This window comes from Alligator mississippiensis, chromosome 3 (assembly GCF_030867095.1).
Source record: "Alligator mississippiensis isolate rAllMis1 chromosome 3, rAllMis1, whole genome shotgun sequence".
Classification (NCBI taxonomy): Eukaryota; Metazoa; Chordata; order Crocodylia; family Alligatoridae; genus Alligator; species Alligator mississippiensis.
In genome coordinates this window covers 2,685,578-2,698,611 of record NC_081826.1, presented here as the reverse complement: position 1 = coordinate 2,698,611, position 13,034 = coordinate 2,685,578, and the positions used below count along the sequence as shown (strand labels likewise).

Below are 13,034 nucleotides of genomic sequence, written 5' to 3'. Positions count from 1 at the left end.
ATCCCATCTGTAGTGCCAGAGACCTGCGGGCAGCTACGGGGCTCTTTGAGAGCCGCCGGAAGGAGCAGCGCTCTAACCCCAGATCAATCCAAACCAAATTAACTCCGTTTTTCCAAAGGACACAAAGCAATGCATCTTGCCGCGGGCATGGCAGGGGTTGGCTGGTGTTGGGAAGGGAAGAAAAGCTAAAGCAAAGCAGAATGAAAAGCACCGAAGCACGCTGCAGTGGCGTGGCCCAGCTCGGCGATCCCAAACAGCAGGGCGAGGTCTCTACATAAAAAAGCAGAATGAAAACAGGATGAAGGAAATTCAAACTATTTAGCATCCCCCTAAAAAAACCAAAAAACCCACCCAAACCCCACTGTAATCTCAGCCAGCATCTCAGGGTTATCCTCAAACACGTCTCGCAGCGGAGCAGCTTTGCAAGCTCACGCTGGCGGCTGGAAATCCACGGAGCGACGCCGCAGATCCATGCCGGCCACCCAACCCCGGGCGTGTGAGCAGGCCGGTTGTCGTTACGAGGGGAAAGAATTTCCTTCAGCGTGCCATAATATTTGGTTAATTGGCACTTCTCTAATCCACACGCCATCAATCACCCACCCACCCTCCGGCAGCCCTGGGCTCCCTGCTTCTCAGCAACGGTTAAAAGCAGCGAGCGCTGCAAGACGGGCTCACGTTACTCAAGATTTCAGGACTTCTGCAAAACACCCCGTAGGCCGTTCCTGCCGGATAGCTGGAGAGTATTAGCACGGATCCTTAAAACCCAGCCGGGAAGGTGGGCTCTGTTGCACGACTGAAATACAGGATCGGGGTCCGGACAGTGGGGTTGCGAGCCCTGACACCTTGGCTGCCCTCCCCGAGAGACTCTGGGACCCCACTGCTGAAGCGGTTTAATTTTGGGGGAGCTGTTGTGGGATTGCCAAGTCAGGCCGGCAATGGAAAGGGCTGCTTTTTACGGCAAGGAGCCCGGGACCAGAAAGCACAACAGACCCCAAGCTGGAGTGAATCCGACTCCGCGGCTCTCCAGCGGACGGGGATGCTCCAACCCTTTCCATCCATAGGAGAGGAAAGCCATGCACTGACCTGCCATACAGCGGGGCAGAGCAGGGGGATCAGCATTACTGTATGGATCTCGGCAACGCCGCCCTCCTTGCTTACATCTCATGAGAAACAGCCCTTTACGATGCTGTGCTGGAAGGAGCTGCCGAGAGGGAGGCGTCCCAAAGAGATGCCGTGAAGTTTGCCCATCATTCGGCATCGCACGAAGTCCCAGGGCTGGAAGGGGACAGGACTGGGGCGCTGGACGTGGCAGACAGCGGCACTGGCTAGGATGGCGTATGAAATAAGGGCAGGGGCTGCCAAGAAAGGGCGAGGGGTGTCCAAGGAGGCACATGGGGAGGGAGTCTGCAGAGCACCCACCTGCCCTTCACCCCGCGCCCCGCTTCTCGCCCCGGCAGCGATGCCCTGCGAGCAGCATGCATCAAACCCTTGAGCACTGGCAAGCTGCAAAGCCCAAGGCCCCATCCAAGAGACTCAACCAGAGAGACCACCACCCAAATACGACGGCTGAAGCCCTCCGTGCCTCTGTGGCGCGGTCCTTGCCCCTACCCGGCGGGCTGTGTCTGCTCCTGGGGTGGTAGCAAGAGGAGCGCAAGGAGCTGGAGGAGCAGCAAGGGCAGGTCACGCGGGTCTCAAGGCAGGATCGCTGCCCATGGACGGATGAGGGACCGGGGCAGGGGTGCATTGCTCCTCCTCCTCAGAGCCGAAATCCCAGCAGCAAAGAGCCCTCAGGACCTGATCCCTGGGCCTCGCTCCACAGGGGCTGCAAGGGGGATAGACCCCGGGGGACGTTTCATGCTCCAAGCATCTCCTCCCCCAAGTGAGGACCCTGATGGGCTTTTGGGATCAACACTGGGGCATTTTCACCCCCTCCACCCCATCCCAATCTCTGCATGAAGCGACTAAAGGACAGAGGCATGCCCTGGAGGCTCAGACCTCCCTGGGAAGCTGGACGCGGCGGCTGTGAATTGCGTGCTCCCATGCAAACCTCTCCAAACTGCACCAGATTGTGTCCCCTGAACACACCTCACCCCAATTGGGGACCAGGGTCCGAGCCGAGCCCGGGAGAGGGGAAACATCGGTCCCAGCCTCTCTTTGTCAGGCCAAAAGAATTGCTACGCCCTGTAGATCCTCGTAGGGAGGTGGGAAATGGGCCAGGGGCATTTCTTGCTGCATCGATACTAGAGCAAACTCTTGCCCTTAGATGACAACATGAGTTACCCGTTTGCCCAGTCGGGTTGTGTGGACACAAGGTCTCTGGCCACGGATTGCTAGATGACAGAGATAGCACGTGTGTGCACGCGCCATACTCAGGAGAGAGCTTTCCATACCCTGCCTCGGTGCGTAGAGATAAAACACCCCGTAGTGCAGAGAGAAAAGGTTAAAGGGAAATCATCGCACCCCCTAAATAGACACCCCAACACATCAGGACTCCTGAAGAGGGGGTAAGGAGATCTCGAGAAGGGAAGGGGGTGGGGGTAACTTGCCTTTAGATGAAGAAATAGGAAGATTTCTCAGGGTTTTTTAACCTGAGGATAAGATTTGCAAACCCATCCAAGCCTGGGGGCTGCAAGAACAGAAGCAGCCCATTTTGGACAGGGTTTATCATTTTCCAGCTTCTTTAAGAAAAACTACGCAGGCACATAAACACACGTTAGTATAATTATTATTTCCCTTTTGCTTCTGCACATCACGCAGCATCCGAAATACGAACCTGCTGTAGGAGGGAGAGAAGTCAAACGTCCGTGAATTTGCAACCCGCAGATCCAGACCCCCCCCTGTCAAAACCGATTTCTAACTGAGTGGCTCCTTTTCAGAGGCCGGGGGAGGGAAGACAGCCGATATTTCATTGAACATGGTCATTCAAACCCAGCTTTTCGGGAGCTATTTCAAATGAAATGCATGAATCACGTAGTTTCGTACCTCGCGTTAAACCGGGGCTGAGCCAGGCACCTTTGGCTCTGGCAGGTTCTGCAGACCCAGAGTATTTGGGACTTTGCTGCTTTTTTGCTAAAGGTTGCAATGTTTAGAAACACAGCGGGCAGGGGCTTTGTCCCCTGGGGCTCCAGAAATTGGGCAAAGGGGGTTGAGTGAGGTCCTGGCTTAGACACCATCCAGAGAGCGGGAGGTCAGGGATCCCCCCGGCCGCTGGGCAAGGAGAGCTTTCCTCTCATCTCCCTGCTCTCCGGTTCACTTAAGGCCACCTCGACCCCTCCACTTCCACTAGCAGCAAGGCCTGGAGGTTGAAGCCGTTCGGAAAGGCTCCCGGAGCCACGTGGGGCAAACCTGATCTGGGCCAAGGCTTTTTGCAGTGCTGGAGTCCAGCTGCTTGTTCGACTGGCATTAGCAGGGGGAGAGGAAAGATGTGCCCCCTGCATTGAGGGCTCAGTGATCCCCTAATATTGCTGAGGGGTGTCTCGGGGGGAAGTTGTGATCTTCAACGAAAACCGCATCCAGCTAATGAATCCAATGCAACTGCAGAGTGAAGCCAGATTGCAGGAGTCGAGTCGGGGACGTTCGCTCAGGCACGTTGCAATGCCCTGCGGAAACACGCTCTGTGCCCACCCCGCTGGTCTCTGCTTTTAAAACAAGCTGGACAACTCCCCTTTCTTTGCTGTTGGAGATGCCAAGGAGCGGGGAGGACTGGAACGGGCCCCAGGCAGGCTGCAGCCTGCATGCCACAAAGCTGGCTCGTGCTCCTTGCCTTTCAGACCCTCCTTTTTGGAAGGAAATAACCAGGGGCATGAAAAGACCCTGCTGCTGCAAGGGGGCTGGTCATCTCCGCCCTCTGGCCAGCACTCGAAACCCACCCAAAACCCCAAAGCAAGGGGCCTGGACACCCGCACAGCCCTGCCAGCCACAAAAGGACCCAGATGGCTGCAATGTTCAGTGCCAACAGGGCTCCTGGGTGGGCAAAGCCCCCGAGGCATTTGCCCTGCCCGAGCAGGGTGGTTACAGCTACTTCGTGAAAGCCTCTCTGGGCTTGCATGACTTGCCACCAACTCTCAAAATAGCCTTGGGCATGTCACTACCTCCTCGGCACCTCTTGGCTGCCTTATCTGTACCCCCAGGGCAGTGTGCCTGCCGGTGGAGGGAGAGACCTTGCTGTACCTTCTTCCAGGAGGCAGAGACCTTGCTGTGCCAGGCTGGAGATGGAGAAAGCATGGGGTGCCTATTTCTTAGATGTTTCTGGCTGCTTGCTCCCTGTCAAAGAGAGACACACATGGCAGGGCTGAAGCCAAGAGCAGGATGAGGCCTGCACCCGCGGCTCGCTCTATCCGTGCAGCGAGGCAAGCAGCCGCGATCCGATTCGAGTGCTTTCAGTCGCTCCCCCGGGCTCGGCTCCGGTGACTTCATCCTGGCGTTGGCTACAAGATGCTCAGGTCAGCGATGGAGCGAGCGAGCACAGAGGAAATCTGCCGGAGAGCTCCAATGCAGCCAGACTGGAGAGGGGGAAACAAATCCCCAAGCTCCCAGTCCTCGAGCCCGATGGGAAAGCGTCCAGCCCCATACTGCTCAGCAATAAATCCCTACAGCACGCAGACAGGACAGCGAGTGCCACGAGTTATGTAACCGCCCCTCTTCCGCAGCTCGACACGTCCCCACGCTCACCGTAACACAACGCAGCAGGCAGAGTTCAACCCTGGAATTAAACATGGACTCGGTCCAGCTGTGGGGTACATACCCCCAAATTCTAGCATCGAGTCATGTCCCAATGCACGCCGGGTGTGCATGGCCTGGACACCCGGCATGAAGAGACAGGAAGAAACCTCGATGTTCAGAGCCTGCTTTCCAAACCAGGGCCCAGTCCCCCTACACAGATCCGTGCTCTTCGCTTCTTGTGCTGCCCACAACTGGGATCAAACAACTCACTTCACTTCCCCCCACACCATGCCACTGGATGGTGCCTGGGTCCAATGCTAATGCTCGAGCTGGCCACGGAGAAATATCGCTTACCAGCCAAGCGAGGGCTGCCTGAATGGTCGCTCCTTTCTATCCCAAAGGCGTACTACACCGTGCCCAGCACAGCACGTTATCTTCACTCGACAGCGTCTCACAACCTGGTTTATGGGACCCTGCTTGCAACAGCGAAACCAAGGAATGCCATCTTTTCTATACGTGTGCACATGCAGAGATGAAAGTGTACGCACGCACACACAGCAAGACACGAGCCATACGGAGCAGCGGTGTTAAAACTTGATCAGGTCACGAGCCCCCTTGCAAAGCTTGCTAGACTGCTGTGTGCTCCTGGGAGTCCGCATCAGGGAGGAGAATAAAAATCGAACGCTTCACGTCCCTACAGCCCTGCTGCAGTCTCTGCAATGCCCGAAGTGAAAACGGCAAGGAGGATCCCCCTTCACGCCCCGTGCCCTGCATTTCCATTTCCCCTTGCCCGTGGCAAGCACTCTCTTTCCTTCCCGCAGGCCGTGCGCCCTCTAGGAGTTCGGCACAAACCCCGGTTTGAGCAATGCCAAAATAAAAGGGGAGATGCCAGGCAAGGAGCTACCCCCCCTGAAAGGGATGGCATTAAAGCAGGTAGAAAAGCCTCTTTTCCAGACATGCACGGTTGGTTTTCTGCTCCAGGTGCCATGCAGGGTTATTAGCAATCATTCTCCCAAAGAGCTATCGCTTGGGGTTCAACGCGTATCGCAGCAAGGTGGTGGCAAACAGCCTGCCCGAGCAAAACCCCTTCCCCTCACCGGCCCTGCTCTCCCCTCCTCGTTTAATAACAGCTTCGCCATCGTGGGTAGGAGCTGCTTTCCAAAAGAAAAATGCCAAGGTTGGGCTGTGTGTGGGCAGACCCCCAGGAAGGAAAATTGGGGGGCTTTCACCGGAGATACATGGCTGCAGGGGCCAAGGCGAGGTGTGCGGGAGCATAATGAAATGGGGAACTGGAGCTGAACCCTGGAAAGACTCTGGGCATCGGATTCGAAAACAGGCCAAGCTGAAAGAGGTGGTGAAATTCAACGGGAGAAGGCGATACTTCGGTTTCTCTGCTGGCAGGGAAAAGGCCTCGGTTTCCCTCTCCAAAGCCATCCTAGTGATTCACGCCCAGAGCCCTCCCGAAAACATACCGGCAACGGTGCCCCGAGTCCAGCCTACGCCCCTACCTCCCCGTCAGAGGGATGCCCGGCCACGGATCTGAGGAAGGGAAAAACAATTCAGGCTGCACAGCGAAAAATATACTGGATCCAGCAAAGGGACACGCAGACAAAGCCTGGAGGACAGACAGACTCCTTCCTCCTTCGCACCCAACCTGCCTGGCGGGCTGGGCAATCCTTCATGCCACCTAGAGAAACGAAAAGAGTATATCTAGCAACAAACCAGCGTCCGCTCTGGGCCGGATCCTGAATATTTAAGGCCCCTGGACCTCAGAGCTAAAAACAGGACCTGCTCTTTGGGCTGGTACCTGGGGACAGACCGAGGGGCGCTTCGGGGTGTCGCTGCAGGCTGAGACCTTGCCCGAGCCCTGCAAGAGTTTCCCAAAGGGACGGAGCAGGGCTCTTGAAATTGGGCTGGACAAAGCGCTCGGGTTAAGAGAGCAAGCAGACGGCAGGCCCAAAACTGCCCCGGGTGGGGGAGTGACCCAGACAAGCGTCTGGGTCACTCCCAAGCATCCTTGCCATCTGCTCCTCGCGGGGCTGACGCAGACGGGAGCATCCCGCTCCTCATGCGCCAGCACGGCCCCGCTCGCCCAGCACTGCAATAGCTGCCATTTTCCCTCCCTTTGAATAAAACCAAAAAGGTGAGGCCGAAGGGGATCTCCCCAAATGCCGAGCGTCAACATCCGCCCTCCGCCAGCAATAAGAAGCCACGGCGCGGCCCTCGGGAGCGGCTTTCCACCTCCAAGCGGCACCACGACACGTGGACTCTGCCCAAGCCCACCGCGGCTATCCCCGGGGCCAGCCTTCCAGCTTGGACCTGCAAAGCAAAAGCAGCACACGGGCTAAAGCGGCCCAAGAAGCCGAGGGAGAAGGCAAAAATAAATAAATAAATAAATAAATAAATAAATAAATAATAATAATAAATCAGCCTCTAGAAAAGGAACAGAAAATGGGTTGGGTTCTGCAATTTTTGCGGGAAGGTGGGGGAGGTTGCATCACAGCTCCCTTCCAACCGAGCCGTCTTACGGAGTTGCAAAAAATACTCTAAATCCCTGAAAATGTTCCAGCATTCATTTAGGGAGAAAAGCAAGGAAAAAAAAGTGGAAATCTGTTATTGGTAGTAGGGATTGGCACCAAAAGACTCTCCTGCAAGGTATCAGACCCGTAAGGATGTTTCTGCAAACAAATAAAATTAAAGCCATCCTATCTCTGCCCTCTCCGGATGCACGGGAAGCAATTTAGAAGTCATTCCCTGCCGCTGCTTCTTTTTCTAAATGGCCTTTAAAGCACTAGTTTGGTCTGGGGATTTTTATTTTAATTAAAAACTCTTAACACAGTATCCAAAAGGGGAAATAAAACCATTTATTACCATTTAAAATAAAAGTCAATGGACTACACTTTTGATTTGGTTACAAAACAGACACAGCATTAAAAGCTATTCATGAGAGCACTCATTTGGTGTGGAAATAATTCCTTGTTTAAAAAGAAAACGATTTCTCCGATACGTGCGGGGGGGGAAGTCTCACTTTGGATCAAATCCCTTAGAATTGTAAATCTCGATACTGTAAAAACAAAAAAAAAAAATACAACGAAGGTCTAAATAACCCGTTGAAAATAAAATACTCAAATAATTAGGTCCCTCTCTTCCTTAAGGAAAAAGAAAATAAAAGGAAAAATGAATTTATTTTTTTTTAAACATTTTTCATCTACATGATTCCCATAAAAGAGAATAAAACCACAACTTAATTCCAAAAAACTTTCACTTGTAAATTTAAATATTGTGCAATGGGAGGGGTGGGGGGTGGAAAACCAGGCTAATAAATTGTAAAAGGCATTTAAAAGTATTTAAAAGTCAAATCGGTGGAAGGTCTAACTCTACAATGCAGGAGCATTAGAAACAGCACTAAAACGTTCACAGATTTTTCTTCCCAAGAGATGACAACTTTGGAAGGAAACGAGGAGCGTCAACACACCTCTGCCATCGTTTACTATCTACCTATCTCGCCGGTTTAATCGCTTCCAACCCCACCGACACCAGTCCTGGTTCGAGCAGGAAGCCAAGCAGAAGACGGGAAAACTGAAAGCAAACACAGCTTCCAAAGTGGACAAAACGTGCATGGATTTGTTTACGACGGTGTTATTTTTTTATTCCCCGTTTCCCAGGCTTGCCAATTTTCTGATCTTTTTATTTTTAAAATGGGGGTTGGAAAAAAAGTGCATTTCATCTCAATCCTCCCAAAATAAAGTTCAAATAAACACCCTTCTGTCTACACGGTTGCTCTGAGGGTTGCCGGTACGCATTTCCCTGCTCTGGCTTTTAAACTCAAAACACATTTGAACGCGTCGGATGCATTGGATTTTGCTGAACAAAGCACTGCCAAGAAGCGGGTGCTCCTCGCGTCTCCTCCAGAACGGGGACCCACCCGCCAGACCACCGCTGCCTGCAAGCACCGAGATGGGGGGTGCGAAGGGGGTTATTTTGTTTTGTCGTCTGTCCGTAGCAAAGGAAAAGCTCGACTGAATTTTGCATGGATGCCTGAACACGAAAGGCAAACGACTCCCAAAAAACAAACAAAAAAATGATACGTAGGGGTTTTCGAGGTTGCAAATCGCCCATGCGGCTCCAAAGCCGTTTGTATTAAAAAAAGAAAACCCAACACAACAAAAAACTGAACTGACGCTCTGGATGAACATACGTTTTATCTTGAGGCAACAGGATTAAAATCATCAGAAACTGAAACAACAGGTCATCAAAAAATGCTTTGCCAAACAGTTCCTAAAATGCACCAGTTTCCAAAGCCCAGGTTTGTTCAGACCTTTCTGCCTTCCCCAAGATTTTTTATTTTTTTTTTTTTAAATAAGCAACTTGTTAAAAAAACCCCAAAAAACAAAAAACCCAACTTCTAGTTACATAGCTTTCCTTTTCCACTTTCACATAGAGCAGCATCACAAGATTGCTGCTTTTCTTTCTTTTGCAAGAAATAATGTGCATTTTCAGGGTTCCCCCCCCCCCTCCTCTTTTAAATCAAAGTTAAAATAACATTTTGTTTCCCAAGGGTTAATAAATAAATCTGGTGCATAGTGATATAGCAGCCAACTGATTGCAGTCCATATATTATTATATTGCCTTTCTGGTCATCTTAGAATGTTAACGTTTTTCCCCCCAATATTTTTAAGAGCATAGATAATTTTAAATCTCTATAAAACAACAGTATTACTTAATCCAATTGATTCCTGTATATAGTGCATTCGGCTTTATCAACATCATTAAATTAATTCTTATATTATTTGCATGCTATTACATACAAACTTTCATTAAGACTTGTGTTTATTTTATTTTTTTTTTTTTAAGATTTTTTTTTCCTTAAATCACCAAGCAAAATATAGGCTCAGAAAAAAAGGCAAAAAACTAACTAAATTCTACATATGTACAAGTGGACACCTTGAAATAAGTTAAGTCTGGCTCAGGTTTCCTTTTTTTTTTAAAAAAACGAAACAAAAAAAAAACAAACAAAAAAACCCAACAACTTTAACAACAAGAATATTAATAAGAAAAAGGAGGGAGATAAAAAGCAGGTAAACTCAACCCTTTTTGTCGTCTGAAGTCCCAAGACACATATCCCAGTCCCTTGTGTGTGTGTTTTGCTGCACTGCTCCATTGAGAGAGAAAACATCACTTTGCAAACATTTGTTTAAGACTATTCGTTTTTGTTTAAGACGCGCCCCAGAAGTGCTGCAAACAGAAAACTGAACGTTCGGGGATGGGGGAAAGGAAAAAAGAAAAAAAAAAAAACAAAACCAAACAAACTTTACAAAGAAAAAAAAAAACAGGATCATGCTTTTTTTTTTTTTTTTCTTCATCTGTTCTAGTACAAAAGAAAAAAAAAGGGCGGGGGGGCGATTATTGAAATACCATACATGTCCTGCATGCAGGATTGCTTAAAAAGTCTTCTAAGAACCACAGGTAACAGCTTCTCGGCACGGCTCCTCGGAGGCTGCTTGCTTGGGGCGAAGGGCAATACAGGAAGATTTCACCACGGGCTCTCTCTTTCCTCCCCGCAACACGCTGCGTGGCACCCAGTTTCCAGGAGAACAAAAAAAAAAAGATAAAATAAAAAGTCAGAGGTTTGCTATTATCATCATTCATCTTTTTTGTTGGTTTGTTTTTTCGTATTGCTTCAAGTCTTTCAAGTCGGCGATGTCCTTTCTTTCCCCCCCCCCAGCATCCGAAGCGGTGTCTGGCTTTCCCCCTCCCCGGTGCTTTCTAAAGTTCGGGGCGGGGGGGTCACGTTAAGACTCAGGAGTGCGTGTGCGTGCCTGGCTGCTTGTCCTTGGCCAAAGCCAGGTCTGGGGAGGTACAAAGTTCTGTCGCATCGGGGGCGGCTGCAGGGGGGAGGTAAAAATGCTCCTTTTCTTGGCTTTTTTGGATGGGAAAGGACCCCCCACCCATCCCAAGTAAAAGACAAGCTTGCAAAAGAGTCCAGCCTGGATGTGCCTGGAAGTGGGGGTGGCAGCCTTCTCTGCCTGGGGGCTGGGTCTCGCAGGATCCTCCTCGAGAAGAAGGGCTGGAAGAGACCTCCAGAGGCCACGTCTGGTCCAGCCCCCTGCCCCAAAGCGGGATCAGCCCCGTCCAAACCATCCACTGCTTGTGTCCGTCTAGTCCGGTGCCCTGCCCGACCCATAAGCTGTGTCCATCCAGTGCCGAGGCAGGGTCATCCCCGTCCAAGCCATCCCAAGCCATGGTCGCTTGTGTCCATCCCGGTCTGGTGGCTGGGAGGAAGCCGAGAGGGAGACAGCGCCAGGGATCTATGTACAGGGGATGAAAGGGGGGGTGGGGAAAAGCCTTGCCCCCGTCGCAGGGGAGCCTCACATGAAGAAGTCGGCGGAGGTTTTCCCCGGGGCGGCGGCGGGCGAGGGCTCGCGGGGGAAGGCGCGGCCGGCCAGCTTCTCGTACTTCTCCTTGTAGAGGTCCCGCTCCTTGGCCAGGCGGGCGATCTCCTGCTTGAGCTGCTCCACCTGGCCCTGGAGCTGGCACTTCTCGTTCTCCAGGATGTGCCGCTGCTGCACCCGCTTGTAGCGGCACGACTGGGCATAGCCGCGGTTCTTCAGCGTGCGCCGCTTCTGCTTGAGGCGGATCACCTCCTCCTTGGAGAAGCCGCGCAGCTGCCGGTTCAGCTCCCGCACCGACATGCTCACCAGCTGGTCGTCCGAGAAGCGGTCCTCCAGCCGCAGGTGATGCCCGTGGTGGTGGTGATGCGCGTGGTGGTGGTGGCCCGAGGGCGGCATCTCCTCGGCGCCGAAGGCCTGCGCGCGGAAGCCCTCGTAGCCCGGCTGGTGGTGGTGGTGGTGGTGGTGGTGATGGGGGGCGCCGATGAGCGCCTCCACGGCATCCTCCGGGGTCAGGTTGAGCGCCTCGGGGTTCAGGTGGTGCTGGTAGTTGGACATCCAGTACAGGTCCTCCAGCTGGGGCTTGTTGGCTGCCGCGCCGCCCCCGCCGGGAGCCACCCCCGCCTGCCCGCCGGGGCTGGGGGCGCAGAAGCTGGGCGAGGAAGGCACGGAGGAGCAGGGCGTGCTGATGGGCGTGGAGGACAGCGAGCCGGGCGGCAGGCGGTGGCAGAAGCGCTCGGCTTCGGGCGGCTCCTTCTTCACCTCGAACTTCATCAGGTCGAAGTCGTTGACGTACTCGATGGCCAGGGGGCTGGTGGGCAGCTCCGCGCTCATGGCCAGCTCGGAGGCCATCTCAGTCCATAGGAAAGTTTAAAAATAGACGGATGTAAGAATGAAAAAGCAAGCGGCGAGGGCGCTCCCCCCTCTCCTTGCAAACACCCGCCCCGACTCTGCCGGCCGCCGGGGGAGGGGGGAGCCGGGCCACTTCTCCCGGCACGACTCCCTGCCGGCCCGGTCGGGGGTCGGGGGTCTCGGTCCTAGAAATCCCAGCTGCGCTGCGCGGAGACAGGACGAGCCGGCGCCGGCGCGGGCACACGCACGCACGCACGCACACTCGCAGCAGAAGAGTGCAATCAAGTCACACGCGCGGAGCCGCTCAGGAGGCGGGTGCGGCGGCCGGCTCCCACAGGGCACCCCCAGCCCGGCGGGCCGAGCAGCGCACGGCGATGCAGGACGGGGCCAAACACGAGACGAGCAGCCGCGTGCAAGTGCACTCACAGCGCCCGCCCGCCCGCCTCCCCGCCCGTCCGGGGTGCGCGCTCTCCCCCGCAGCCCCCCGCACCGCACCGCACCGCCCCGCGCCACGACCCGGCTCCGGCGGCGGCTGCCTCCCGGCTGGGCGCCGCTCACAGGAGCCGGACCCTTTATACAGCCCGGCCCCGCCCCGCCCCGCCCGCCTGGGGGCGGGGCGCCCGCCGCCCCGCCCCGCCCCGTCCCTATGGCAACCCCGGGCCAGCTGCCACTCTCCCGGGAACAGCTGGAAGGGGCGGGGCGGGGCGGGGCCGGGCGGGGGGAGGGGGAGGTCCCTCCCGTGGCCGCGCGGGGGAACAGCACCGCGCCCGCGCCCGCCCCGCCCCGCCCCGGCCGGGGGTAGGGGGGCCGCAAACACACTGCCGGGACACCGACTCGCCGGGACTCAAGCAACTCACTGGAAATAAAGCACTGGGAGTAAAGCACTGGGAGTCAAACAACTCACTGGGAGTAAAGCACTGGGAGTCAAACAACTCCCTGGTGGTAAAGCACTGGGAGTAAAGCAAACCACTGGGAGTAAAGCACTGGGAGTCAAACAACTCACTGGGAGTAAAGCACTGGGAGTCAAACAACTCCCTGGTGGTAAAGCACTGGGAGTAAAGCAAACCACTGGGAGTAAAGCACTGGGAGTCAACTCACTGGGAGTAAAGCACTGGGAGTAAAGCAAACCAC

The 13,034-nt window shown here is 54.2% G+C and overlaps 1 protein-coding gene across 1 annotated transcript; it reads right to left on the bottom strand.

The window, feature by feature from the left end:
• Positions 1–7,505: 7,505 nt before the first annotated feature.
• MAFA (MAF bZIP transcription factor A) lies at positions 7,506–12,398 on the bottom strand. The gene has a single exon (XM_006262673.4). The coding sequence runs from the start codon at positions 11,901–11,903 to the stop codon at positions 11,031–11,033; it is 873 nt and encodes a 290-aa protein (XP_006262735.1). The 5' UTR covers positions 11,904–12,398; the 3' UTR covers positions 7,506–11,030.
• Between the last annotated feature and the right edge of the window lie 636 nt (positions 12,399–13,034).